The 27,909-nt window shown below is 32.5% G+C and overlaps 3 protein-coding genes across 4 annotated transcripts; 2 read left to right on the top strand and 1 right to left on the bottom strand.

Moving 5' to 3' along the window:
- Positions 1-1,625: 1,625 nt before the first annotated feature.
- On the top strand, positions 1,626-4,649 carry LOC124848568 (squalene monooxygenase SE1-like). The gene is made up of 8 exons (XM_047326276.2): positions 1,626-2,013; positions 2,320-2,431; positions 2,631-2,805; positions 2,948-3,116; positions 3,308-3,526; positions 3,604-3,879; positions 3,992-4,270; positions 4,396-4,649. Exons 1-8 carry the CDS (start codon positions 1,771-1,773, stop codon positions 4,498-4,500), a joined length of 1,578 nt encoding a protein of 525 aa, XP_047182232.1. The 5' UTR covers positions 1,626-1,770; the 3' UTR covers positions 4,501-4,649.
- A 5,893-nt stretch (positions 4,650-10,542) lies between these two features.
- Positions 10,543-14,644, top strand: LOC124848567 (uncharacterized). Of its 2 annotated transcripts, none has more exons than XM_047326275.2 (2): positions 10,543-10,695; positions 12,592-14,644. In XM_047326275.2, the coding sequence occupies exon 2, from the start codon at positions 12,729-12,731 to the stop codon at positions 14,475-14,477; it is 1,749 nt and encodes a 582-aa protein (XP_047182231.1). In that variant the 5' UTR covers positions 10,543-10,695; positions 12,592-12,728; the 3' UTR covers positions 14,478-14,644. The 2 variants fall into 2 exon arrangements, with proteins under 2 accessions (XP_047182231.1, XP_087959895.1); XM_088103769.1 differs by lacking the exon at positions 10,543-10,695 and adding an exon at positions 10,709-10,796.
- A 1,560-nt stretch (positions 14,645-16,204) lies between these two features.
- AGD2 (Pyridoxal phosphate (PLP)-dependent transferases superfamily protein) lies at positions 16,205-24,571 on the bottom strand. The gene is made up of 10 exons (XM_047326274.2): positions 24,341-24,571; positions 24,090-24,160; positions 23,596-23,663; positions 20,399-20,515; positions 19,960-20,022; positions 19,262-19,366; positions 19,026-19,076; positions 17,689-18,009; positions 16,866-17,072; positions 16,205-16,637 (listed from the first exon to the last, which is right to left on the bottom strand). Exons 1-10 carry the CDS (start codon positions 24,418-24,420, stop codon positions 16,344-16,346), a joined length of 1,377 nt encoding a protein of 458 aa, XP_047182230.1. The 5' UTR covers positions 24,421-24,571; the 3' UTR covers positions 16,205-16,343.
- Positions 24,572-27,909: the final 3,338 nt, after the last annotated feature.

Here is a 27,909-nt window from a genome sequence, read left to right as displayed (position 1 = left end):
TTTTAATATATTTTTTTAAAATTTTATTTTAATTCAAAGAAAATACTCGTTTACGAATGTTCAATTTTTACATATAAATTTTATGCATAACTAAATTTTAGCTTTCAAAGAAGTTTATTTTAGTTTGTTTTACTTATTTTTTCAAAATATTTATCAATTAACTTGTTCAAATATATCTAACGAATTTGGCGAATAAAATTTTATCTATGTCGTTTACTTTTACATAATATTTCAAACACGAATGAATATGATTATTTGGTCTTATAATTACACCTCAAATCTAAGAACATCTTTAATGGTAGTTTTCAACAGGTTCGTTTTTTAGTTAAAAAACGAAATCTTAAATAACTAATCAAATATTTTGTATAAAAAAGGTTCATTAAAATAAAAATAAAAATTTATGGATAAAGCTAAACAAATTTTTAAGTAAACTTTATTTGAATTGTTTACTCTTAAAATAATATTAAATTTGCCTTTCCTAAAAATAATGTAAAGAGAGGAACCACAAATGTAATTTTAATCTGTAAAACAATTATATCAATGATGCCTTTGTCGCAAGTCAACGCGTTTCATTCATTGGATGCATACCAGAATTACACAACCTAAGGGAATATTTTTCTAACTTTTTATGGTTGAATGAACATGCACCAAGAAAATTCTGAATCTATATCAAAATCGTTACCTCTTTTGTGTAATCAACATCTAATCTCTTCAAATATTTAAATTTATTTCAAAATCTTAATAAATTAACAACCGTAACCGATATGAATAATTAGTTATGGTATTGTTTTTAGGCAGTAATAAGCATTAAACAATTTCATATAATATATCAAAATATTATTTATAACTCAAAATCTTATAAAATATATGAATCCTTTTATATAATATGACAGTCCGATTAACAGAAGATAGAACAGTTCTATTAGTCTGAAATCTCAAAAAAGTTGGTCGATAAGCAGAACAATCGGGTAAAACAAAAATTAATGTTAAAGCTAAACAAAATTATTATTAATTGGGCCGTAATTAAATAATTTGAATCTTGTTTCAAAGTCTTTGAAATATTAAGATAAGTTAAGATTTATGTAAGTAACTCCCAAGTTCGATCGACCAATAGTAAACACAAAATGAAAAAGAAAATCTTAAATTGTGCTTAAAGTTGAAATAGTAAACTAAAGAAAATAGGTGAACTCGACTCCATGAGTCCGAAAAACTTTCTATTAATATTTCAGTTATCAAATTTATTTTTATTTTAACTCATCGTGAATTCCTAATTATTTATATTTAAGTTTAATTTTGATAGCATGGAGATTTTATGATACCAATAAATTATAATTACAAAAATTAGTAATTGTATCAAATATAGAATAAAATCTTTCAATGTTGGTGTGCTATCGTGCCCAAATGAACGTCCAACCATTTGAACCATATGAATGTGAAACAGAAAAACACAAACTCGAAAGGAAAAGCATTGAGGTAGGTAAGAAGCAAACTTTGCTTTCTTTATTTTAAAGGAAAATATCGTGCAAAATTAACTAAAAGGAAAGGTTAAGGAATTCCCAAGCCATACTTATTACTTAAGTATCTGCAACAACTTTTGCCTATAAAATAAAATGCTGGCTTATAGTAGTAATTGTTATAATTCATAAGTCACACGTAAACAGGATCAACGAGGTGTTCCAAGAAACAAGAAAACTGGCTTTCTAATTCATAATTGCCATTATACTCGTTCAATCCATCTTTTGCTGTCCAAGTTTCAACCATTTCTCTGAGATGATGGATTATCAGTATATTCTAGGAGGGATCGTGGCTTGTAGCTTCGCATTTTTCTATTTTGTGTATAGTTTTGGAGCAAAAAAGGTCACAGATTCAAGTTCGATTCATGTAGAAAGTAATGAGTGCGAGAAGAAATCATCAGAAAATGGAACATTTTCACACCAGGCTGCAGAAAGTGCTGACATAATCATTGTGGGTGCAGGCGTTGCTGGTGCTGCTCTTGCTTACACGCTTGGAAAGGTACAAAGGCTTCTCTTCCTGCACATATTTGAGTCTGTTTTTCATCAGTATGAAAGTTTCATCAGCACATATAGATCTTTATAAGAAGATCGGTGCCAGGTACAAATAATGCTAATATATGAAAAGAAGCTTGACAAGATGATGAAAGAAAGCTTGAGTGAATTTCAAGTGAAACCAATGTTTAGGTAGAAATGCAGATGATATGGCTATTGGTACACTTATAGGCTATCAGTATAGAACATTTATTCTACTGATAAATTTTGCTTGAATGATCAAATGATCTTGTTTTTTGCTTCTTTTTTGTAGGATGGACGCCGAGTACTTGTGATTGAAAGGGATTTGAGTGAACCTGACAGGATCGTGGGTGAATTGCTACAACCTGGGGGATATCTGAAGTTAATTGAGCTGGGTCTTCAGGGTAAGCAACCAGAAAATATGACACGGTTTAATTTTCTTAGTGTAACAGTGGAGATTGTTAGATCTTCAATTCAATAGAAATCACCATCAAACTTGTAAAACAGTTATTAGAAAAGTCAACAATCTTACCATGACAATACATAATTGTATGCTGGCCAAATTCGTGGCTTTTAACAGATGGAATTTTTCAATACTTGCAGATTGTGTAAGCGAAATTGATGCTCAGCAAGTGTTTGGGTATGCTCTGTATAAGGATGGCAAAAATACCAAGCTATCTTATCCCTTGGAAAAGTTTAGCTCTGATGTTTCTGGGAGAAGCTTTCATAATGGCCGTTTCATACAGAGAATGCGAGAAAAGGCCTCATCTCTTCCTAAGTACACATTTTTAATGAACACTCTTTTCATTTTGATTAAAATAACCATTTTTCTGATGTTTTATTTACACTATTAAGTTCAAACAATGGCATTCGAATCCTTAGTTTTGGCCCTCTCATAATCTCATCCTAATATTCTGCAGTGTAAATTTAGAACAAGGAACTGTGACATCTCTAATTGAAGAAAAAGGAACTGTCATCGGGGTGCAGTACAAAACCAAAAGTGGACAAGAGTTCACAGCCAAGGCTCCCCTCACCATAGTATGTGATGGATGTTTTTCCAACCTTAGGCGTTCTCTTTGCAATCCTAAGGTAAGTTTCTTTTCAGTAATATGATCATATTTTAGTTTTACTCAGGGTTTTCTAGTTGTTTTTAAGGACCAATTCGAAGAGAAATTGATGTATTTTTGCGAGATTTAGGACCAATATAAAGGAAACTACTCAAGAGAAAAGTAACACTTCACATATGAAACTGGTAGTTTATAATGTCGTTACTCTGGCAGGTTGACGTACCCTCTCATTTTGTTGGTCTGGTCTTGGAGAATTGCAATCTTCCATATGCAAATCATGGACACGTGATCTTAGGTGATCCTTCACCCATTTTGTTTTATCCCATCAGTAGCACTGAGATTCGCTGTTTGGTTGATGTGCCTGGCCAAAAGTTACCATCCCTTGGCAATGGTGAAATGGCAAGTTATTTGAAAAGTGTGGTAGCTCCTCAGGTAAACCACATACAAGTGTTTCCAAATGATGAACATTCCAACAAATTCAAGGTGATTGAAGAAATTGTATGTTTCAGGTTCCTCCAGAGCTGTATACTTCATTTATAGCAGCAGTTGACAAAGGAAGCATAAGAACGATGCCAAATAGAAGCATGCCTGCCTCACCTCATCCCACACCTGGTGCCCTTCTAATGGGAGATGCCTTCAATATGCGTCACCCTTTAACAGGAGGAGGAATGACAGTGGCTTTATCTGACATTGCTGTGCTAAGGGATCTACTTAAACCCCTTAGGAATCTGCATGATGCTTCTGCTCTTTGCAGATACCTTGAGTCATTCTACACCCTACGCAAGGTAAGTCTTTCATCAACACAGCTTTTAGCCTTCCACCTTGTAGCTTAGTTCAAAGCTTTAAAACCAAACAAAAAACACAAAAACTTAGTGCAATGACTGATTCTCTTTGCAGCCAGTGGCATCCACAATAAACACACTAGCTGGGGCATTGTACAAAGTGTTTTGTGCATCTCCTGATCCAGCTAGAAAGGAAATGCGCCAAGCATGTTTTGATTACTTGAGCCTTGGTGGTGTTTTCTCTAATGGACCAATATCTCTGCTCTCTGGTCTAAATCCTCGTCCATTGAGTTTGGTTCTGCATTTCTTTGCGGTTGCTATATATGGTGTTGGCCGCTTGCTCATACCATTTCCTTCTCCCAAACGGTTGTGGATTGGAGCTAGATTGATTTCGGTGAGTACTTTTCCCTGTTCCTTTTCTGCTTCAGCAACATATACAACATTCCTCACATCACTGCTAGTGGTGCCTGTGCAACAAATTTGAGTTTGAATCAAAAGTTTTTTTTCCTGATATGACAGGGTGCATCAGGGATCATATTCCCCATTATCAAGGCTGAAGGAGTGAGACAAATGTTCTTCCCAGCAACTGTGCCTGCATATTACAGAGCCCCTCCTGTTCGTTGAACACACATGAAGAAAGACATGAAATGCATAATGTCTCCCTCGTATTGCATTTGTCAAAGACTATACCATCGTTCCCTCGTATTGCATTTGTTACCGTTCTATAACTTCTTTAATATCTACATAAAATATTCATGAGTTCTTTATAATAAGAGCATTTTTTTTATGATAACAATAATAAAATTATTATTTATAATTATAAAAATAAAGATAAATAATTTTTATAATTTTATTATAAAAAACATTTATTTCTTTTATAGTTAATTTTTTATTATAAATAAATTTTTTATTAATTATTTTAAAAATAATTAAGTATAAAAGGTAAATTCAATCCTAAGTTTTCTTTCAACAAATACAAAATTTATTCCTAACAAATAAGTTTTTATAAAAGCTATGAAAAAGGGTTAATCGAATACAACAAAAAATAATAAAGGAAGATTAAGAAAAACAAATTAAATAAAAGATTAGATAATAAAATTGGAAAAAGATAAAAAGAGAGAACATTAATGAAGAAAATAGATTGATTCCGCCCTTTTTCAAAAAATAGGATTCATTAGTTTATTTAAGGATTATGTTCAATTAAGTATTGTTGTATTTTTCAGTTAATCAATGTAATTTCTTAATTAAGTATTATTTTTTATTTTTAAATTAAATAATATAAATTCTCATTATTAACCAAAGGGTACATTCTCAATTAAAAACAAAAATTTTGTAGATTAATCATAGTAAATTTAACGTACATTCTCAGTTAAATATTATTATGCATAATCAAGTTTATTTTTTTACCTATTATATCAAGTAAAAAAACTAATTGACTAAAGTACATTTTTTTATTAATTAGGTTTAATCATTTCGGAGGTTCCTATTTGTGCAGAATCGTCTCAAATAGATTCTTGTATTTTTTTATCCTAATTAGGTCCCTTTTTTTGTAAAATTAAGTCAATTTTGACCTTAGCGTTAAATTCAGTGGACAACGTTAAAATTTGTGTCTTGGATTGCTGACTGCGCAATTTTTAATGACGTGGTCTCATTACGTGTAATTTACAAATGAAAAAGCAAAAGATTAAAATGACCAGGATTGACCAGCTTTGACCAGATGGACGTAGTCGATGAGGGACTGCCATGTGGCAACCCCTTTTCTCCCAAATTAGGGTTCTGCAGATGAGGCAAAGGAGCTTGCGTCGTGCCGCACACGAAGGATAATGAAGGCGCTGGAAATTCCTCCCGTGGTGATGTTGGTGCTTCTTACAGGTTCGATTTGGGATTTTACACAAGCAGAAAGAAGCGTTGGCTGATGAAAGATGAAGGCACTGTGGTGTCGGTGATTTTGGAAATGCTTTGCAGGTTTTGGATTGTTGGTGGTGGTGAGGCGTGTTAGGAGTATATAACTCAAGTCGTTCGGTCTTTCGCTCGTTCTTTCTCTCACACCGTTCGGTCACTCACACCATTCGGTCGCTCACTTCATTCATGCACTCGCTCGGTCTCGGTCACACCTAGGCATGACAACGGGTCGGGTTGGGCACGGATAGTGTCTACCCGCAACCTGACCCGACAAAAAAAAATCCACCCGTTACCCGACCCGCTACCTGCACGGATACCCGCTTAAAAAATATCCGCGGGTATTTTAAAACCCGAGGATACCCGTGGATATCCGCGGATACCCGCAAATATTTAAAAAAATATATATTTTAATAAATTATTAAAATAATTTAAAGAGAATTACAAAAAATATATAAAATATAATATAAATTAAATTAAATTTAAATTTAAATTCAATTTTAATTAAATTTAATCTTGTAAAATGTAAATTAATGTTAATTTTAATTAAACTTAACTTAATAAAATATAAATTAAATTTGTATTTTTATTTTTTGCGGGTAGCGAGTATCCGCGGGTACGGATAGTATACTACCCACACCCGACCCGTTTATAAGCGGGTATTAAAATATCCGCTACCCGCGAATTGCGGGTAGTAAATATCCGCGGGTATCAACTATCCATCGCGAATTTTATCCACGGATATCCGCGGGCGCGGATTTTTTTGCCATCCCTAGTCACACCGTTGGTTCAATTTCTCTTCTCTACCATCCTAACACGGCACAAGAACGAAGATAGGTTGGTGGTTCTGGAATGGACGAACACGCGGGTTAGGGTCTTTATTTTTGTTATTCATGATTGTGGTTCCCTCTTTGCAGGTTGATGAAAGCAAGAGGGAGATGGTGGTTTTGCCCTGGCTACTGGCGGCGCAGTTTTCTGTTGGGTTTCCTTGTGTTTGATTCGCAAGTGGTGATGGATGAAGCTTTGTGAAGGTGCGTCAATGGAGGAAGCTTCGCGTTTTTGGGTTGGTTATGGAGGAGATTGCGACGCGATTTGGGGATGGTTTCTGGTGGCTGGCTGTGAGCATGGGCGACACAATTTGGGTTTGCTAGACGGAAGTGACAGTTAGGCAGTGGCGGCAAGATGTTGATGTGGTGGCGCTGTGTTGGCGTTAGGTGGTTGAGGAGTTGTGGTGCTCGATTCTGCATCAGGGACTGGGCAGTTTGGGTGGTGCAATGGCGAGGTTGGTGGTGACCTTGGGTTACTCATGGCGCTAGCTGGTCAATTCATGGAGTTCAACATTTAAAATAATCAAATTCCACGTAACTTTGCCACATCATTAAAAATTGTGCAGTCACCAAGCTAAAACACACAAATTTTAACGTCGTCACTGAATTTAACGGCAAGGTCAAAATTGACTAAATTTTACAGAAAAAGGGACATAATTGGGATCAAACAAAATACGAGGACCTATTAAAGACGATTATGCACAATTAGGGACCTCCGAAATGATTAAACCTATTAATTATTGTTAAAATTTTCATCTTTAATCAAAATACATTCTCAATTATTGTCAAAAACTCATTCAATCACATGAAAGTTTCTAAATTTAATCAAAGTACATTCTAAAATAAAATTAAAAACTCTTTGACTCATACGATTGATATGTTATGTAAATTAAAAATGATTGCTTTTACTTACTAAAAGACAAAAGACATAGATAAAAATAAATCACAACGAGAATTAAAAGAATAAACAAATTTATTCATCTAACCTTAGAATGCAGTTAATAAATTACAAAAGAATTGACTCTAGAAACTTAACACACCATGGAATGTAATAACATGGAATGTAATAATAACATAAAAATAGAAAAAGAGATGGTGAAGAACGTGAAAGATGGTGCAGAGGACGAAAATAGGTCCCTAAAAGGGTTCCTAAGCTCCTCTTAAGGTGTTTTCCTATGTCTCTTTATTTAGAAATTAGATTGAACTTTGTTTTTCTCTTTTTTGTTGTTGTAAAGTGTCATGAACCTTTAATCAATTTATTTTCACACCTTTATATGCTCTCAACTTAACTATAATTGTGCGAAGATACATCAAAATATCCATAGAATATTTATGCAACTACAAAACTATTTTTAATATGTTTTTGTATATCGTACTAAATAAACCAAATTATAACAAATCAAAATCAAAACATTATTTTAAAACACAAAAACCAATTAAGAATCCAAGATTAAAGGTTTAATAAAAGCATAAATATGAACTCATCAATGTTATTTTCAAAATGCAATGCTAAATCCTTTTCATTTTTCTTTGTTCTTTTTCCCTTACCTCTTGTTGTCAATACAATGCATAAAAACTCCTCTATTGGATTGTCACCGCACTGTGTTGCAGCACCACTCTAGGTCGTGTAGTGCACCATTCCACCCTAGGCCATTCAAGCTCCTCCTCCATTGGTCACCAAGTTACATTGATAAAGATATTAGATTTAGTTCCACTATTTTTGCATAACCACGACCAAAAATTGTTTGATCTCTTTAGATATGTGAGTTTTTTTGTTTTTGTTTTTCTCTCTTGTCAGATATGCATAGTTTTATTCCCAATGACACCATTATTGTTCTCTTTTATCTCCTAAGTGTCAAATCATGTCTACCAAAAACGAGTCCTCAAAGTCCATGCGCATTTCTTCTTTTAACGAATCTAAGGTGTATTTGGGATCCAAGATCATAGACATGATGAAGATTTAGAAATAAACATCGATAATTATCATCAGTGATTCGAAAATTCTTTTTTTTGGATATTAGATCAATTGGTCCAAAACTAATCTAAAATGTCTTTAACATATTATATCAATGTATATTAAATCGGTTGTGGAACCGATCTAATATGCACTCTATAATCAATCTAATATACCTATTTGGCATTAGTGAGAATTGTAATGGTTTTAAAAAAGTGAGACTTAATTATTTTATTAATTTAAGGTTTTAGTATAAATAATTTTGTTATAAATGAGTTTCATAATTGTAAAACTCACAATCTCTTTAGAAATAACTAATTTATAGCTCTCTAAAATCTCTCTTTTATTTCTCACTCCATTTTCATCCTCTTGAAGATCAGAGACTCAGAGACTGATAGAGTGATCCTCTTGGCAAACTTTTTTCATTCTCCTAATCAATTTCTTCAATTAAGTAAGTCATTTTTCTCTCTTTTCTTTGACTAAATATGTCTTTTCCTTTACATGTAATGTTCTTTTATTACACGTGACTCTAAAGTCATCATTAAGGTTCTTGATTGATCAATGATTATAAGAGTATGGTCTCACTATTTTTATGATATGTTTATGTGTAAATATAACATTTAAAATTAAGAAATTTTCATATCTTAGAATCTTTGTAGAGCTTTTGTATAAGGTAAAGGAAACTAGATACGCTAATTATTATTTTTATATTAATTCAAATTGATTATTATGTTTGATTTTTTTCAAATGATTGTCAAATCGAGATTCTATTACATTGTAAATGAAAGTTTCTCTCTTATCAACGTCTTAAACTTTAATTAATTTTTATATAAAAAAACTTAATATAAAAATCAAAATCAAAATCATTTTATAATTTAAGGACAAAATCATTATCAACCCTTAATATTTTACCATGTGTTTTTTTTTCACCCATTGAGCTAAAGCCATGTAAACAATAATTTTGTTTAGCCAGTCGATTACCATTTCGAAACATAAAAGGATTAGTGGAAAAAAAAATTCATTAGTCAAATTATATAAAATAATATTATGCAAGCAAATGACAAAATTTTAATAGAAACAAATTTTCAAAAATATAATTTTGTTTAAAAATAATTAATTTTTCCTATACTATCATCTTTCAATATTATTCATTTTCATATTTAACATCTTTATTTCTCTCTTAATTTAATTATTTTGGATTTTATTATATTATATCACATGTTTGAGTAATTTCCACCCGATTGCAATGATTCTATAAAGGTCACTCTCTTTTGTTCATGTTTTATTTATTTATTGATAAAATATATATTTTTAAAACAAAAATTATTTATAACTTTTTTTATTTCTAGAAATAAGAGTATTAAGATACCTTCATAATATAAGATTTTAAGTTACTTTTTGTGAGTGAGTATTACTAGACTACATTATTTTTAATATCTCATATATATATATATATATATATATATATATATATATATATATATATATATATATATTTCTTTAATAGGTTTTATATGACCTTATTTATATGTTATTTACATATCAAAAAAAATTATTTATTATTAAAGCAAAAAATATTTTTAGTATTAAAAATAGATTTTTACTCGGTCCTAAAAAAATAAATTTATCTTCATATCTTAAATTTACGTGTCATAGATTCCACTAGAGAGATCTTGCATAAGACATGTCTTAAAATTATAACTCTTCGAAATAAAAATAAGAAAGATAATAATATTTTTTTCTATTCTTCAAAATTTTTTATATTTATTTAATATTATTCTTTATTACTTTTTCACTTTTCCTATTTGTTTACAAATATAAAAGTTGATTTATTTTTATGATAATTTTATATTTTCATAAATGTGAAATGGTTGTTAAATGTTAAAAGAATTTATTTTCTTATTTAAAGTATGTGATTTCAGCATATTTATGATCTCCGATCTTAATATTATGTATGACTCATGGAGATTCTCTTGAATGATGGACATCAAAGTTTTAATACTAGCAAATTTAATGGGTGAAAATATTCATTACAGTGTTAGAAAGCTACTTCATGTTCAACCCTAAGCAAAGCTTTCTGTCTCTCCATTCCTATTGCATCGGATCTCACTATCCTCTTCTTCTTAGTCAAATCTTCAGGTCACCAATTTCCTCTCTTTCTTTCTCCTTTCATTCCACTTCTCCCAATTACATTTGTTTTCATGTCTCCACTGGAATTTATTTTCTCTGTTATTATTTGGGTACAAGTCAAAATTCCCTTTTTCCCCTTTTACTAGTGATTTTTTTGCTTTTAATTTTGTTCCTTTTTGCTCTTTGTGCATGTGGGTATCTTGAGTTGTTTCATTCTCTGAATTTGCATGCAATTTTTTCAGCTCTTGTAATATAATTTGTTTTGTTCTTGTTCTGCTGCAACAAAGTATCTTCAGTTGCGTAGCCCTTTCTGCTCAGTTTTATACTTAACAAATTTGGATTATCTTTTTTGGTTGGCTTCTGCCTCTTACAGAGGAGCTTGGATCTTTCGTAGAGTATCGTTTACATTATTTTGTTTCTGATTAGGAAGGAGTACATGAATAGTTAGGGTTGAGAATGGAAAACCAATGACAGACGATTGAATTTTCTGTTGCTTAAAACCAATATCCATGCCAATTTATATTGAGTTGTTGTTTTAATTTTTAGATAAATACATGTAGAGAGATGCTAGTTAACACTCCTTGTGGTATTTGCTGTACATCAGTTTGGATTTTTTTCCCATTAATACTTATCAGATAAAATTTTCTACTGTTAGTTAAACTTATACTTTTTGCTTATAGTTTTCAATAAATTTGAAAAAAGGCCTATGATTGGGTATGTGTGATGGAATTGAAACTAGTGTGCGAACACTTTGTAGAGTCACTTAAGATTTTCATATAACTATAGATTTATATCTAGAGTCAATCTCGAGTCCTTATCTTGTTACTTCTTTTATGTTCTTACCCAAAATATTGAGGAGTCAGTTCCTAGATTCTCTTTTATCTTTTCCTTTTTGTAAATGATATAGTTGTAGTGGGAGTCTCAGGAGAGGAATTAAATGATAAAATAAAGTTGTGTTGTGATCCTTATGGAGGGAAGCTTTGGTACCACGTGGCTTCCTTCAATACTTCGGAGGTGAAAATGAGAGATTATACATTACCATGTCTCATTCAATTTAGGTATTTTTATTAGCACAAAGCAATGAAGAAATCAAGAATGACGCAAGTCATTGGAATCAAGCAGGGTGGGTGAAATAAAGGTGTTATTTGTGATGTAAAAGTGTTTTAGTCCTACTGTTACGCAGTAAAAGGACAAGAAGAATCAGAGGTCATACAAGAAAAAATAAGATCAGGAATGAATGCAATAGAGACAGAGTAAAAGAGGCACATACTGAGAGATGGTAAGATCCCCAAAAGATTTAACCTTGTAAGAATTGTACTGGAAGCCAATTAATGTAACTAAATACAGGTAAATAGTTAGAGGTAGAGGAAGACTAAGAATTGAATGGAACCGTTTAAAAGTATTTAGATTTAAATGGTCTTTATGGCATTTTTTTTGGCTGGTGGAAAGTTTAGGTTCAGGGCCCCCCTTCTTAGGTCATGTATGCCCCTAAGATTTACTTGTAGGAGCGTCCTTAAAAATAACTCACCAACAATAGACCTTGGTTGCATTTAGACCCTGGTTAACTTAATTCATGCAGTCTCGCATTACCAATTGTGCCAACCATTGTTGGTTAGTAGCATTGGTTTTTGATAAAACATGATGGCGTCATTTGGTCCTGTACCCAACCCATGTACTGCAAAAAGGCTTCTAGTGATTGGCAAACATAACCATATATTTGTGTCAGTGTCCTCGTGTGGAATTTTTTATATCTCATTGTTATATTTATAATGCAATACTTTTTGGTAGAAGTTATCATTGTATTTCTGTAGAGTTCTGCATGGTTGATGATACTTTCTTTTTTACCTATAAGAGAACCTTTTGAGTTTTACACATATTTAATATTTTTTTGTTTGATAATTACAGATTGTTATATTGAGGAAGCTTCGTTGCATATACAATAGAGAAAATGGTACTGTTATTAGTTTATTACAGGTTTGAGTGATTGATCATTACCTTGTAGAAGTTAGAACGTAATAACAGAAGGAGCAATTCTTGACTCTATGGAAGATTACAATTTTTTTGTTGGTCAAGAGTTCCCAGATGTGAAGGCATTCCGGAATGCAATTAAAGAAGCTGCCATTGCACAGCATTTTGAGCTTCGTACTATTAAAAGTGACCTGATTCGCTACTTTGCCAAGTGTGCTTCAGATGGTTGTCCATGGCGGATTCGTGCTGTCAAGCTCCCTAATGCCCCAACTTTTACTATTAGAAGTATTGATGGCACTCATACTTGTGGGAGGAATGCAAACAATGGGCACCATCAGGCTTCTGTTGACTGGATTGTGAGTTTCATTGAAGAAAGATTGCGAGACAATATTAATTATAAACCAAAGGATATTTTACATGACATCCATAAACAATATGGTATAACTATACCTTATAAGCAAGCTTGGCGTGCAAAGGAGCGGGGTCTTGCAGCTATATATGGATCTTCTGAAGAAGGATATTACCTACTTCCTTCTTACTGTGAAGAAATTAAGAAAACAAATCCTGGAAGTGTTGCAGAGGTGTTTACCGCTGGTGAAGATAACCGTTTTCAGAGACTTTTTGTTTGCTTTCGTGCATCAATCTATGGTTTTTTTAATGGTTGCTTGCCAATTGTTGGACTTGGCGGAATCCAGCTGAAAAGCAAATACCTTAGCACATTGCTTTCAGCAACTTCTTTTGATGCTGACGGTGGATTGTTTCCGCTTGCTTTTGGTGTTGTTGATGTAGAAAATGATGATAGCTGGACATGGTTCCTGTCTGAGTTGCATAGGGTTCTGGAGGGGAATACTGAATGCATGCCAGAATTTATATTTTTATCAGATGGGCAACAGGGTATTACGGATACAGTGAGAAGTAAGTTCCCAAGTTCTTCGCATGCATTCTGCATGCGTCACTTGGCTGAAAGCATTAGTAAAGAGTTCAAGAACTCTAGGCTTGTCCATCTTCTGTGGAAGGCTGCATATGCTACCACAACCATTGCATTTAAAGAAAAAATTGCTGAAATAGAGGAGGTATCTCCTGAAGCTGCTAAATGGTTACAACATTTTGATCCTTCTCAATGGGCCCTTGTGCATTTTAAAGGGACACGATTTGGCCATCTATCCTCTAACATTGACGAGTTCACCAAATGGATTCTTGATGCTCGAGAATTGCCAATTATCCAGGTGATGGAGCGGATTCATAGCAAGCTTAAAACTGAGTTTGATGACAGGCGGATAAAAAGCAGCTCATGGTGCTCTGTACTCGCCCCTTCTGCCGAGAAGCTAATGAATGAAGCCATCAACCGTGCATCTATATATCAAGTCCTTAGATCAGATGAAGTAGAATTTGAGGTTCTTTCAGCTGATCGATCTGACATTGTAAATATTGGCAGCTATAGTTGTTCCTGCCGCGATTGGCAGCTAAATGGTATTCCTTGTTCCCATGCTGCTGCTGCTCTTATCTCGTGTGGGAAGGATGTCTATGCATTTACCCACAAGAGTTTTACTGTTTCAAGTTACAGGAATACCTATGCAGAGAGTATACACTACATCCCAGCAAAACTTGAATGGAGTAAAACAGACAAGTCTTCTATGGATGATAATATCCTAGTTGTACGGCCACCAAAATTACGGCGACCACCGGGACGCCCTGAAAAAAGGATGTGTCTGGATGAGGTTAGTCGTGAGAAACATACAGTGCACTGTAGTCGGTGCAACCAAACTGGACATTACAAGAGAACCTGTAAAGCAGAAATGATTAATAGTATAGAGCAGTTTTAATTGTCTGATTTTGTATTATGTAGTTCACCTAAGAACTAGTTTAGTTTATTAACATCTACAGGGACATACCTCAGATTCAGATAATGTAGCATAGATATGTATGTATTAAATCGCATCCGCTGGGGTAGCAGAAATGAAGTTGGTTTGTGCTTTTGGGAGTATTTAAACCATGACTTTAGAGAGAGACTGAAAAAATAAACCATGTTTTTTTGTTAAAAATGCAGCTTGTTTTCCGTACACAATTTTATTTGTTGCAAGTATTCAATTAAAAATCACCGCCGCCAAAAACATCCCCATCAACCTCGTCAAAATCAAAATAATCTAACAATGTGCCGTATCTCAAACCCTTTCAATAATAATCCCTAGAAGATTAATTGATTTATCTCTACCAAAAGCCACTAAACAAAATTTCAAATTACAAAAGTGACAATATTTTTAAAATAAATCCTAATATCACACTACTTAGTATATGTCTAGATTTGTTCATTCAATTTTTTAATTATTTTTTCCTATTTTTATTTTATATATATATATGTACTATTGCTAATACAATGTATATGTTTTTTAAATAACTTTTTCAAATGTAATAAATGATTTAATCAAAATCAAATAGTAATAAATTTAACCTGTGACCTAACTATAAAATTTAACTAATTTACAATTTAACTGAACCGTTAATTACTTGCAATGTAAATAAATTTTATTTTTTTATAAAATAGAATAAATTCCTACAATGCCATAAAATTTTTAATATTAATTTAACTTATATAATATATGGAATAATATATACATATCTAAGAAATTAAAATTACTGTAATATACTTTTTTATAATAAATAATTTATGTAAGATATATATTTTTAAAGTGTAATAAATATTTTCAAATTGAAGATTTAATTTTGGTCTAATGACATTTGAAAATTTATTTCATTGAAGAAAAATAACAAAGGAGTATTTTAGAAAAAGAGAAAAAAGAATTCTTTTTTACAAAATAGAAAATAAATAGTAAATTAATTAAAAATATTAATATTTTACAAACTCATTCAATATTTTAATGATTGAAATAATGTTTTTATATTAATTATGTAATATACGAAATAACGTATTAAATTAGTTGTGATATAGTAGGAAATAAGATGACATGATACAATTATTTAAAAATGATTTTTTTATCTAATGAAATTTTGTTATTTAAAATAAGTGATATTTTGAGTTGTTTAATAGTGAGAAGATTATTTGATAATAAAAATTAAAAATTAAAAAGTTAAGTTATAACATAAATTAATGATTTGAGTTAATATTAAAATTGTATTTGATTTTTCGAATATATAAGCAATTGTAGTTTTGATGTTGAAATAACACATTGAAATTCTAAAATGAATATTAAAAATACAAATATCACATTCATTAAGATAAGAACCAACAAATTCAAATTAAAAATACAACACAATGTACATAAATAAATTCATAAATTTAATAATAATGAAAATACATATTAATTATTGATTTAACTTGGTTTAATACTTGGCATAAAATTTATTAAATAATTTTTGAAAAATTAAAACACTCCACAATTTTAGATGCTTTTTTTTTAATTGGAAAATCATGTCAGAATTTGATTTACTATTGTAATGATAATAGATAAAAATGGTTTTGTTTGAGATCTTTCAAAGAAAGAGAAGTCTAACACCTTCCAAAAGAAGTGCTAGTGAAAGATAGAAAAAACAGTAACAAAATAGATGGTCTAAATAGCGAAACACTGTCTTACATCTTAATCTAAATTCAAAGGAAAAACAGTTATTTAAAGAGAGAACTAGGTTGAGTCCAAGAGATTACAAGTTATAAAAGCAAAAGAGATATTATAAATTCACTTGTATAGCTGCTTGAACCTTCTGCATGCCTCCAAGACATTTTCCCTGTGACCAAAGGCACTAACCCTGACAAAACCTTCACCACCAGGTCCAAAACCACTACCAGGAGTTGTAACCACATGAGTCTTCTCAAGAATCTCACCAAATACATCCCATGAGCTTCTGCCAGGGAAATGAACCCACACATATGGTGCATCTTTTCCTCCATACACTTTGAATCCAAGAGAATCAAATGTCTCCACAATTATGTTCGTATTTTCTTTGTAGAATCCAATAACTTCTCCCATAGCCTGCATTCACATCCAAAAGCTAAGCCCATTATGGAACTTCTTTAAAGAATACCACAAATTGCATACCTCAACAAAGGCTAGTAATAAAGTTAGTAGCTCAAAAAGTTGGTGAAGATTAATGTTTGAGAATGACATAATAGTAGGAGGATGAAGACAGATCCTTTCAAACAATAATTTACAGAAATTTTGTCTGTTATAGAAATTTAGTAGGAAAACAAAATAACTGACCTTAAGACCTTCTGGTGAAAGGCAAGCCAGACCACCTGCCTGGGAAATATTTGATGCACCATTGAAACAAGTGCATACAATACGGTTGAAGTCCCTGGCAACAGGAAATCCATCAGAAAACAGCAACTCCTTTGGAATCACAGTCCAACCTAATCGGACTCCTGTGAATCCAGCATACTTGCTAAATGATGACGTCTCAATGGCAACCTGCAATTGTCAGTAAGATGTTATGGATATTATTATTCAACCAGACATCAAAAGAAGACTATTTGTTGATTTACAAATTTTTTGCCATATAAAAAACCTTGACCAGCAATCCTCTTGGCATATCAAATAGTTATCATCCAGGATATAGTTTGCATCATAGACAAAAGTAGAAATCATTTGCAGAAGCAAATACACATTTATGGTATTTTCTTCTTTTGTAAGTGTTTATCGAGATGAAATCTAAATAGAACTGTAACAATATTGTAGGGAAATGAGCAATCAAGGCCTCCTACATATACCACAGTGCAAGCAAAAAGATTCATCATTTAGATAAATCTCGTACGTAAAACATGACATTTTCATGAAGTAAAAAACTATTGCAAGAACCAAATCTAGAAGGCATGAGACTTGTGGCAAAATAAACTTGGAGTAAAATGCTATTCGGACAGGATGTGAATCTTAGGATCTAGCACCTGATACAAATATTCATGTCATGTTATGGTGGCAATTAATTTCTAATCAAGAACCCACCATATGCATTCCACAGATCATAATCATTGTTAAAGAGTAAACAGATACCAGTCTTTAAAGATCAAATTATCAGTGACAGACTGACCTCCTTGGCTCCAGGAATTTCAAAGATGGAACGTGGGTTGTCACCAGAAATATACATTGCATAAGCTGAATCATGGATTACTATACTACCGTTGTCCTTAGCAAACTGAACAAGTTGGGTCAGTTGTTCCCTTGTTGCAGCAGCACCAGTAGGATTGTTTGGCGAACAGAAAAAGATTATGTCTGGTCGAGAAATTGAAGATAAATCAGGGAAGAAACCATTTTCCGGACTACACCTCATGTATTCAATGTTTCCAAACTTCTCAACATCCTTCTGGTAGAGGCCAGTCTGGCCCATAATTACACTTGAGTCTACATAGGCCTGCAAATAAAAGTTCCACTATTTACAGAGAACAGAAACAAGAGAAAGAGCTAGAAATATGAACAGAATAAAACTGGTGTTTCATCACTTCCCAATTTTCTATATATTATTTCATTCATAATTTACATCTAATTCATTTCCAAAAGAATTCAATATAGTGTTGCATAATTCTAGATAGTAAACTGAATGTCTACAAACCTTTTTCAACCAAAGTTTCAACACAGTTGATTATATAGCTTCTTGAAAGAGGATTTTGAAAAAAAAAAACCATTTCTCAAACATAATCAGTTACCAAACATGGCTAATAATAAATAAGCCCACATAAACAATACACCAATTCCCTGTAATTATTTGTTGTAACTTGTAAAAATGAAGTAACAATAAAATATTCCAACAGAAAAAGAATAAAAAGTTAAAAGCTCTCATAAGCGTATAATATTCATAATTATTTAGATATGCAGTAGCGTAAAGGCTATTCTTGCTCTTCTAAAATTTGTTTGCAGCAAAAGCCATAGTTACAATCTTCATTCCAGCGAACTGTCAAAGAACTAGCTACCAACATCAGATAGAGCGACAACAATGTCCAGTATAATAAGATAGATAATTATATATGTTAATAATTTCATAATGAAGGAAAATATGAATCAAAGATGAAACATTAATCAAAGACATTAATTGGTGTTTTTATGTTCCAAGTGCCCTTTTTGCTTAAGTAATAGACAAACTTCTCAGTCAAGGATTGGTAACTTCATTGAAAAGCATTTCTTGAAAAAAAAATCATTGTTCCCAGTCCTCCTATTTGACGAGAAAAATGAAGAAACTTGTTGATTCTTCATAATAGAGCAAAGATGGAAATGCATAAGCTAAACTCAGTCAGCATCTGACCTAGTAAAACAAAGAGATGTAACAATAGGAACAAAACCCAAGTGACCATTTCTTGCATACTGAAGCATAAATGAGAGAGCTAAGCACCTGACGAGACAATAATTGTAACCAACAACATAAATATGAATTACCGGGTATGAAGGGTCTTGTACAGCCATTTTTACATTTGACCCGAAGACAATCTGTCACAAAAATGAAAATAAAAGAAAATTTTAGTTACTGATTGTAGAAGATGCCCAATTAACATGCAATCCACACCCTACTCCCCACATAGGAGAATTTTTAAATTGAATCAGAATAAGTAGTCCAGGTGAGAGCAAGATAGGCACAAAATATATTTAAATTAAAAAGAAAAAGATAAATGAACCTGGAGACGAGATATATCACACTTTGCTCCATCTGACACAAATATATCATCCTCTTCTATGCCAAGATCGCTGTAAAATGTTGAAGCAATTGCACTTCTTAATGGCTGCATAGATTAGAGATGTCTTTATCCAACCAAATTCCCCCAAGGGTAAACACTAACACCAATTGCAAGCAATGAATTTAGTGACCTCACAGCCCTCATTACAAAGAAAACATTTTATATATAATCACAAAGAATGGGTTTTCCTGTCATCCCAATTCTCAGAATTTTCAAAGGTAATATATAAATTAAAAAAAACATAAAATAATGAATGATTAAATGAAAAACAAGTTTATAACCACCCATCCTAAAAAAATGAGCCAATATGGCCAAATTTCTGACCCGAATTTATTACAAGGCTCAAGGCATGACTTCTTCCAGTAAAATTTCTTTAAGATATAGTGCTGAACAGGCACACATGAGATGAAAATATCGAGTTGTCTTCCTTAAATATTTCAAGGACCAAGAAAAGAAAGGAATCCGCATGCAGAATTGATACCATACAGTAAACTAAACTCAAAAAAATAGACATGTAGGTCTAGAAACCATTTACAAGGGTGGAAAACTGTATAACTGGCCTTCAATTTGACGAATTGGGAGGAAGGACCCAAAATGGAAAATGGAAAAGACCTCCTCAAGATGTCAAAGCAACATACCTTTTCACCTTGTTCCGCACCATACCCACTATATCCTTGAATAGTTGATAATGCTTGTGATCTCTGAACAAAAAGGAAAATTACAACATTTTCAAGTATTTAAATGGAAATAGGTGAAGCGCGGGCATTATTTAATTTAGTAAAATATTATGCATAATTAACACTTCTAAGATTAAAAAATATATATACCTACAAAATATTACTTATGATATAGAAAAGATAAACTGAAACAAATGCAATTAGACATGAAAGGAATTATAAAGATGACGAAATTAAAGCTACTTAAAAAACTGACACATGGTACTACAAACAAAATTCATCGTTAATCATAGAGCTCCAACCTCAAAAGGGGAAAATGATAATTACTATAAAAAAAAGTGTTCATTGTCGAATGTGCTAGCATTAAAGATATATCAACTTGTTCACACCAAAGTTTTACCTTCGACATTGCATCAGTTATGACTTCAGGAATAGGTTCAGTAGTGTCACCGATTCCAAGGCTTATAACTTTAGCATCAGGGTACTTCAGCAAGTGTGCAGACCTTCTCCTAGCAATCTGTGGTCAGTGACATGAAAGGAAGAAACATAGTTTACATGTTTAGAGAATTAATCTCAAAGTTTAACTGCGTGTCTGTGTGTGTGAGAGAGAGAGAGAGAGATACAAAATTCATTAATCATTACATAATTCTATACAAATAAAACACAATAATGAAAATAAGCAAACAGTGTAAATTTCAAGAGCAAAATACTGCTACGACAACTCATTTCACAAAATCAGTCTTTCCTTCAAAAATTATATTATTGGATGTTGACAAAGGGGATCTATTGTTAGCGTAACATGTGTGTCCCCAAAAGAGCATCAATTCTTATGAAATAGAAATGACTTGACTTTTAGAGAGAAAAGAAAAAAGAGGAGATTGATTATGAAAAATGCAGTAGAAAATGTTCAAAAGTTATCATTAATATACTCAATAACTTGTTATTTCCCTATAAATGAAATGCATTCTTTCATCTTTGTTAGATATATTATGTTTTATGTCAATTAGGAAAACAGATTTTTTATATTGTTTGATATTGGTAGATATTGTTGATATTTTTTTTAACAATATCTTCTATTTACCACATTTATGTTTGGTTGCCATATATATTTGTATCATTCTTCATTATAAATATATTATCCTATGTGTGTTTTAGATACAAGGGAGATTAATCCTATGAGGTGGCAACACTTTAGGTTCACAGAAAACTCCCTTACAAGCTTTTAGAATCTTTCCCAACTCTCTCTGTTGTTTCTCATTAAGGTGATTCGTCCTTTCATCTCCAGACTCCAGCTCGGCATTCTTCAGTCCCCATATGATTGAAACAACCTCAATTTTTGTTTCTTTCTTTCAAAGCTTGTGGGGTTACAAGAGATTTACCAAAGTTGGGTTGCCCATAATCTTAACCAGTGAGCCATGATCACTGAAATTCATAGTTAGAGTTCTCCAATTTACCTTGACTTCGCCTAACTTTCCTAGCAATGTTACATTTAAGATCAGATCCACCCCTCCTAATTCAAAGAAAAAAAATGCCTCTAGACCTTGAATCTTTCCAATTGCACTTCCACATCCCTGCAACACCCTTGTGTTTGACATCTCCCAATCTCACGTTGTAGGGTGGCGTGATTTCAAATTACAAGCCAAGTGATTGCACCAAACTTGTCAAAATGAAGTTGTGATTTGCTCCACTATCAATCAGGATCAAAATGAGTCTTCCCTTAACTCTTCCTTGCAGCCTCATAGTGTGGGATCTTACCGCTTGTAGAAAAGATATACAATGAAATTCGTGATCAAAATCCTCCTAATTTTTTCTCCAAATACTCCCTAACCTCATTTGATTTTTCATCCATGAAGTCCCTAAATTCCTCATCTTCAGCCAAGATGATAACTCTCAAATTCTTTTTCTGGGCAATGATATCCTAAGCTATATGCCCCTCTATAGTGAAAACATCTTCCTTCTTTTCTTCTCCTCACATGCTCTACATATGGCAAGTTTCAAATTCCTCTGTTTTTCAATCATGTGGTTCCATTCCCCCAATTCTTGATCCTTGTGAGATGACTTGCATTCTCATCCTCGTTGTGTTGCCCATACCATTTGCCCCTTGTGAATTACTAGTGTTTTTCAAGGTCTCAATCCATGATACAACCCCACTCCCTCCATTATATCGAAAGTTTAAGGTATTGCTACAACATGATCCACCTACTGTCATGATTCTTGCATAGCATCTTCCACATCTTGAGCAATTTCCATTGGATCTTATGGGTGAATCTAGTTTCAAATATTGGAAATACTCCAACAATTGATCTTCTGGTGTTGGAGGGACTTGTGACACCAATGTTAGGTTTATTAAGGGACGAGGTTCACTGGAGAGACACAACACTAATGAGACCTAAGCCCAACTACATAAGCAATTGATACCACTCTCAACCCAAAACCTTAAGGCAATAGGTTAATGGGTCTTCATCCTTATATGGTGTTCTACTTTTTCATTTCTACTCAATGTGGGACTTAGACTCACACTTGGAATTCTAACAATCTCCCCTTTCAAGAGTGAGTCCCTTCCACATTATCGTACCGCCATTCATCTTGACACACTTACTTAGAACATTTTGCCATAAATACTTTCGATACAGGGACCTTTGTACTCATCTAAGCCTAACCTGGTTCTGATACCACTTGTTAGGTTACTTTCGATACAAGGACTATTGTACACATCTGAGCCTAACCTGGCTAGGATACCACTTGTTAGGTTTATCAATGGAGGGGTTCACTAGGGAGATACAACACCAATGAGACCTGAGCACAACCACATAAAGAATTGACTCTCAATCTAAAACCTTAAGGCAATGGGTTAATGAATCTTCATCCTTATATGGTGCTCTATTTTCTCATTTTTACCCAATGTGGGACTTAGAACTCAATTGGAATTATAACAACCAATAGTCTAAATTCTTTGATGTAGTCTTCAACCTTTTCATATTGCCCCTCCTTCTGAGGATTTCTCTCCTTTCTTGAATTCCTAAAGGAGTTCTTTGATTTCTTTCATATTCGGCAGATTGTCCTTAACAATGTATAGATTTTTCTTCATTTCTGCCATAACCTTTCCTTGTTCACTGACCCATCTTTCCAAACCAGTGACACAACTTTCCATACTGATCCCTCACAGTGGGGATCCAGCAGGTCGGACCCAACTTGATACGCGCCTTGATAAAAAAAAACAGAATAATTCCCAAAAAGCATAGATAGAACACTTTTTCCATCGAATAAACCTCAATTAATATTGTTCAACAATTGTTTAAAAAGGAACAAATCTTCCTTTCACACGGCATTCCTGTTTACATTACTACAATCCTTCCTATGCCAGCATCCCCAAGGAAAAATATTATATACAGACTTTACAAAACTCTCAGCCCCATAATCATTATCTGTCACAGCTAACTATGGTTATTCTTAAATTTCTTTCTATAATGTACATTTCAATCCTATCCTTATTCCTCTGTCCATCAGACCATCAAATGACATATCTGAGGAAGAACTATAACAAAACCAGAAAGGAGAACTATAACAAAACAAGAAAGGTCTAGTAGCATTGCATACCTCAGGAAATAGATAGCCAGCTTGAAGTTTCCCCAAATTTGGATTGCGAGTGACCCTTGTCTTGTAGCCTTCAAAGTGAAAAAAGGAAGACATATAAACGATATCTCACTCAATCGTATCTTTAATATTTAGTCAACACACCAGCTAGTATGCCCTTTTCAAAACTATTTAACAACCCTTCTAACGTAGACATTACTATAAAACTAAATGCCAGGAAATGACCATCAAGAATTTGATTTCATAAACTTGTCAACCAAAACATTGTAAAAAATGAACCACTAAGCAGAGGTATGCACCCCATTATAGCATTGGTTAATCACAAGAATAACCAAAAAATTTAAGGGAAAATATGTGCACATTTCCACATCATGATTTCTCCCTTAACACCAATCATTGTTCCATAGCTCTCTTTCTCTCAGTAAGTATCAACTAGCATGGCCATATCCATACATCATTTTCCATTTCCAAATAGAAAAGAGAAGTTTTCAAGGTACCAGTCTCAGCCTCGGGTGTCGCAATGCATTTGCAAATGCCCACGCTCTTCACAGGCAACGAAACATGTCCCCTGCAGCAGCCAAAGGAATCCCATAAATAAAACTCAACACTTTCAACAGTAAAGTGAAGAAAGATGCAATTTTGAATCAACCCAGCAAAAAAATCCTTTTGTGGGTAGGAGGATCCAATTTTATTTATCTTTTCAAGCAAAAGTCACAAAAAGGAAGGGGACAAGTGAAAGTAAAAATACCTAGAATTGAAAGAAGAGGGTGCTAAGAAAGCAGAAGAAGTAGAAGAGAGTGAAGTGGTGAAATTATGGGTTATAGACATTGTTAAATTGAAGTGCAGAGAATGCTTAGATCAAAACTACAAAGCTGCGGCGTCCAGTGTTTGTAAGGAGGGAGAGTATCTTCTTTTGCTACCAACCCTATCAAAGCAATAATTCTCAACTTCCAAAACTTAAACACTCTTAATTTTTTGAGTTTTGGCTTATGAAAACATGGTGTGATTTTTCTGATTAAACTAATAAGAAGTGGGCACATGAGACGTGGCTCGTAGGAATAGGGACTCTTTATGTTCAATTGACTGAAACAGTTTTATAATAATTGTATAAATAATATTCTGTACAAATTATTTATATTTATATTTATATTTGAACAACTTTATTAAGTTATAATTGCTAAATCATGTTTTTGTATTTATTTAAAACTTTTAAAACTCAGTTTTCTCTCTTAATTAAGTAGTATTTTATGAAATGATTAAACATTAACTTTTAGATATTTTTAAAATACTAAAAAAACTTATTCCATTTTAGTTGTAAGTTACATGTCAATTATATAACCAATTTAAAATTATGATAAGTGATTGTAAAATTTAATATGAATGTTGAATTGCAAATGCAAATTTATTTTTATTTAGAGTTTATATAATTTATACGTAAGATTTTTTTCATGTATAATTTTTTAATTTCTTACTAAAAGAATTTCTTTGATTTGATTATTTTTTTTTGTTAACAAATTTATTAACTTGTGGCCTTTTTTACTTGTTATTTTAAGTAACATTAGCTTCTAATATTTTTATCAAATCACTTTTATGTTATAATAGAAAAAAATATTATTTTTATTGAACATTTTAAACAAATAAATTATTACTTTTCTAAAACTTAAATTGATTTTTAAATAACTTATTTATTAAAGAGATGACAATACAATATGGAAAAAAGATATGCAAATAGAGTAATTAGTAAAGGAATTCAATTTATGAAATGTATGTAATATAATTTTAAATTCGACTCGTGATGCATCTAATGCAAAACAATAATGCATTCTGCATTGGCTACAATATAGACTACATAAGATAAAATAGAAGTTAGGTTAAAGGGGATAAATAATAACATATAAAGGTTATAAGAAATATATTTATTACAACCTAGCAAATATCTTCTTTATTTTTTTATAAATAGTTTTATAGCTATTTTTATATCTCTTAAACTTAACTCGACTCATTTTGTATTGATCTTCTTTCGAAAATATAGTCTATAAGTGATCTAAATCATTTTTTTTCTTTATATATAAATACCTCCGAACGTAAGGAAAAATTGGTTATTAAAAAAACAGAAAAGTTAAATAAACAATATTTGGCTATGAAAAGATACTTATAGGTTAGCTTGAAGTCAAATAAAGAATAAAGAATAATCATGTTATGATTAAGAGTGATAATAAAAGATATTATATTTTAAAATTAGGATCCAAATATTTTAACAATTTTTTTAATAATTTTTTGACAATGAATTACGTGTTACTTTTTTATTGGTCCGTATATTTGAAACGGACCAATAAAAAACTACCACATAAGCTGTTATCAAAAAATTGTCAAAAAAAGTTGTTAAAAACATTTTTCTAAAAATTATTAATAGAACTTGACTAGTTTTATTAAGAATGGAATGTAATGTTATATTGAAATAAATTTATATAAAATATATTATTAATATAACCTCACTAGTTTTTATTAAGAACAAAATGTAATGTTATATTGAAATAAATTTATATAAAGTGAATTGTTAAGTGATTAATTACATCTCAGCATAAGATAAATATGTCCAGATCTTGGTGATAGTTGTACTATAATTAGACACTATTCGGACTAAACATGACAATCAATTTTCTCTACCTCGGTGACATATGTGTTGTAGTCAGACCAATCTTAGATTATAGTTATTTTAAACATAGGAAAAATAATAATAAGAGATTAATAAGTGATTGGGTTTCTTTTACAATAAAGACCCACAAACTCTCTTTAATAAGTAATGGTTAAAAGGTTATATTCTTCTAGTGAATTGGTATTGTTTGAACTCCTACAATACCCTTACTAACTTATCACGGGAGCACTTTTGGAAAGTACTCATCTCTCCCTTCCTTCCCTCTTTCGACATTGACCAAAAACCTATTGAAAAGGTTGATATTGTATAATTGCATTATAGGACCACACACTAGGATCTAGAAAAGGTAGTGTCAAATGGTCTTAGGAATTTCAAGGTCTTGCAAGAACATTTTGGCATTCTACGTAGGACTCATGGAATACCTAACAAGACCACATGGTGACGACGAGGAACATGGTAAGAGGAATGGAGGTAGCCTAGTTGGAAGTGGGACAACCAAATAACCAACCCACTTAGACATGATGTGGGAGTTAAGGAAGGAGTTTGAGACACTGAAGAGGAAGAATGCTGAGGAAATAGAGGCCTTGTAGGCGAAGAACATGCACCTTAGAAGGATAGTTGAGGAGGGCCAAATTGACCGTGTCTAGACAAGCGGGGAGCATAAACCCACTAGGTCCCACTACACCATGCCTCAAACCAAAGCTGAGAGCCACCTTCACTCCAACCCACGGTTATCAACATTTAATAGGACCTATGGGAGTCTTGTACATCGACATCCATTCATTGAAGGTATACTAGGTGTCCCCCTCCCAAGCGGATGGAAGATGTCAACGCTAGAAAGATACGATGGTACCACTAACTCGATTTAGCATGTGAATATAAACACACACACACACACACACACACACACACACACACACACACACACATATATATATATATATATATATATAAAATGTTAACCTCAAAGGATGTGATACTTTGTCGAGTCTTTCCCACATCGTTGAAGGGAGCGACACTAAGTTGGTTCATGCAACTATCACCGCTCTCCATAGACTGGTTTAACACAGTAGTCACCAAGTTTGGGGCGTAGTTAACAACAAGTTGACCACACCACTTGACATCTATATCTTTGATTAACATAAAATAGAAACGTATTAAGTCGCTCAGGTCGTTTATGGAAATATTTAGTAAAGTGGCCCTTAATATAAAGGGTCTCAACCCAAATGTAGCCATGCATCATATGGTCACGCCCTTAAGATCTGGACCTTTCATAGACAACTTGTTTAAGAAGTTGATTGCAGGCCTAGATGAGTTACGACAACACGCACCCAAATTCATGCAACTATAGGAATAAAAAAAGGTTTAAAGTCAAGTGAGAAACAAGATATAGATCAAGAAGAAGCCCACTAAAAGAAGTTGTTTAGTAGTCCCCCATCCAAATAGGCTTGTGATTTTTTAGTTACACTCCCATGAATGCTGATAAGGCAAGGATATTAAAAGAAGCCCTAAGCGTGAATTCTCCTATCGTTGTTTAGATGCACACCAACACCTCCAAGCACAGACCAAAGTTTGCACTACCAATACCATTGAAACTTCGAACACAACACTGAGGAGTGTTAGGCCCTTAAAGACAATATTAAGGAACTAATTCAAGTTAG

The sequence above is a fragment of the Vigna umbellata genome, chromosome 1 (genome assembly GCF_029865625.1).
Source record: "Vigna umbellata cultivar VRB3 chromosome 1, Vumbellata_1.0, whole genome shotgun sequence".
Taxonomy (NCBI): Eukaryota; Viridiplantae; Streptophyta; class Magnoliopsida; order Fabales; family Fabaceae; genus Vigna; species Vigna umbellata.
This window is presented reverse-complemented; position numbering and strand designations above follow the sequence as displayed.

Excerpts from the sequence above, each read along its gene's own strand:
- LOC124848568 (XM_047326276.2), top strand. The coding sequence starts at position 1,771 with ATGATGGATTATCAGTATATTCTAGGAGGGATCGTGGCTTGTAGCTTC. Across the intron at positions 2,806-2,947 it reads AAGGCCTCATCTCTTCCTAA|TGTAAATTTAGAACAAGGAA; the intron begins GTACACATTTTT and ends AATATTCTGCAG. Across the intron at positions 3,527-3,603 it reads AAAGTGTGGTAGCTCCTCAG|GTTCCTCCAGAGCTGTATAC; the intron begins GTAAACCACATA and ends TGTATGTTTCAG.
- LOC124848567 (XM_047326275.2), top strand. The coding sequence starts at position 12,729 with ATGGAAGATTACAATTTTTTTGTTGGTCAAGAGTTCCCAGATGTGAAG.
- AGD2 (XM_047326274.2), bottom strand. The coding sequence starts at position 24,420 with ATGTCTATAACCCATAATTTCACCACTTCACTCTCTTCTACTTCTTCT. Across the intron at positions 20,516-23,595 it reads CTGGCTATCTATTTCCTGAG|ATTGCTAGGAGAAGGTCTGC; the intron begins GTATGCAATGCT and ends CACTGACCACAG. Across the intron at positions 19,077-19,261 it reads GTGATATATCTCGTCTCCAG|ATTGTCTTCGGGTCAAATGT; the intron begins GTTCATTTATCT and ends TTTTTGTGACAG.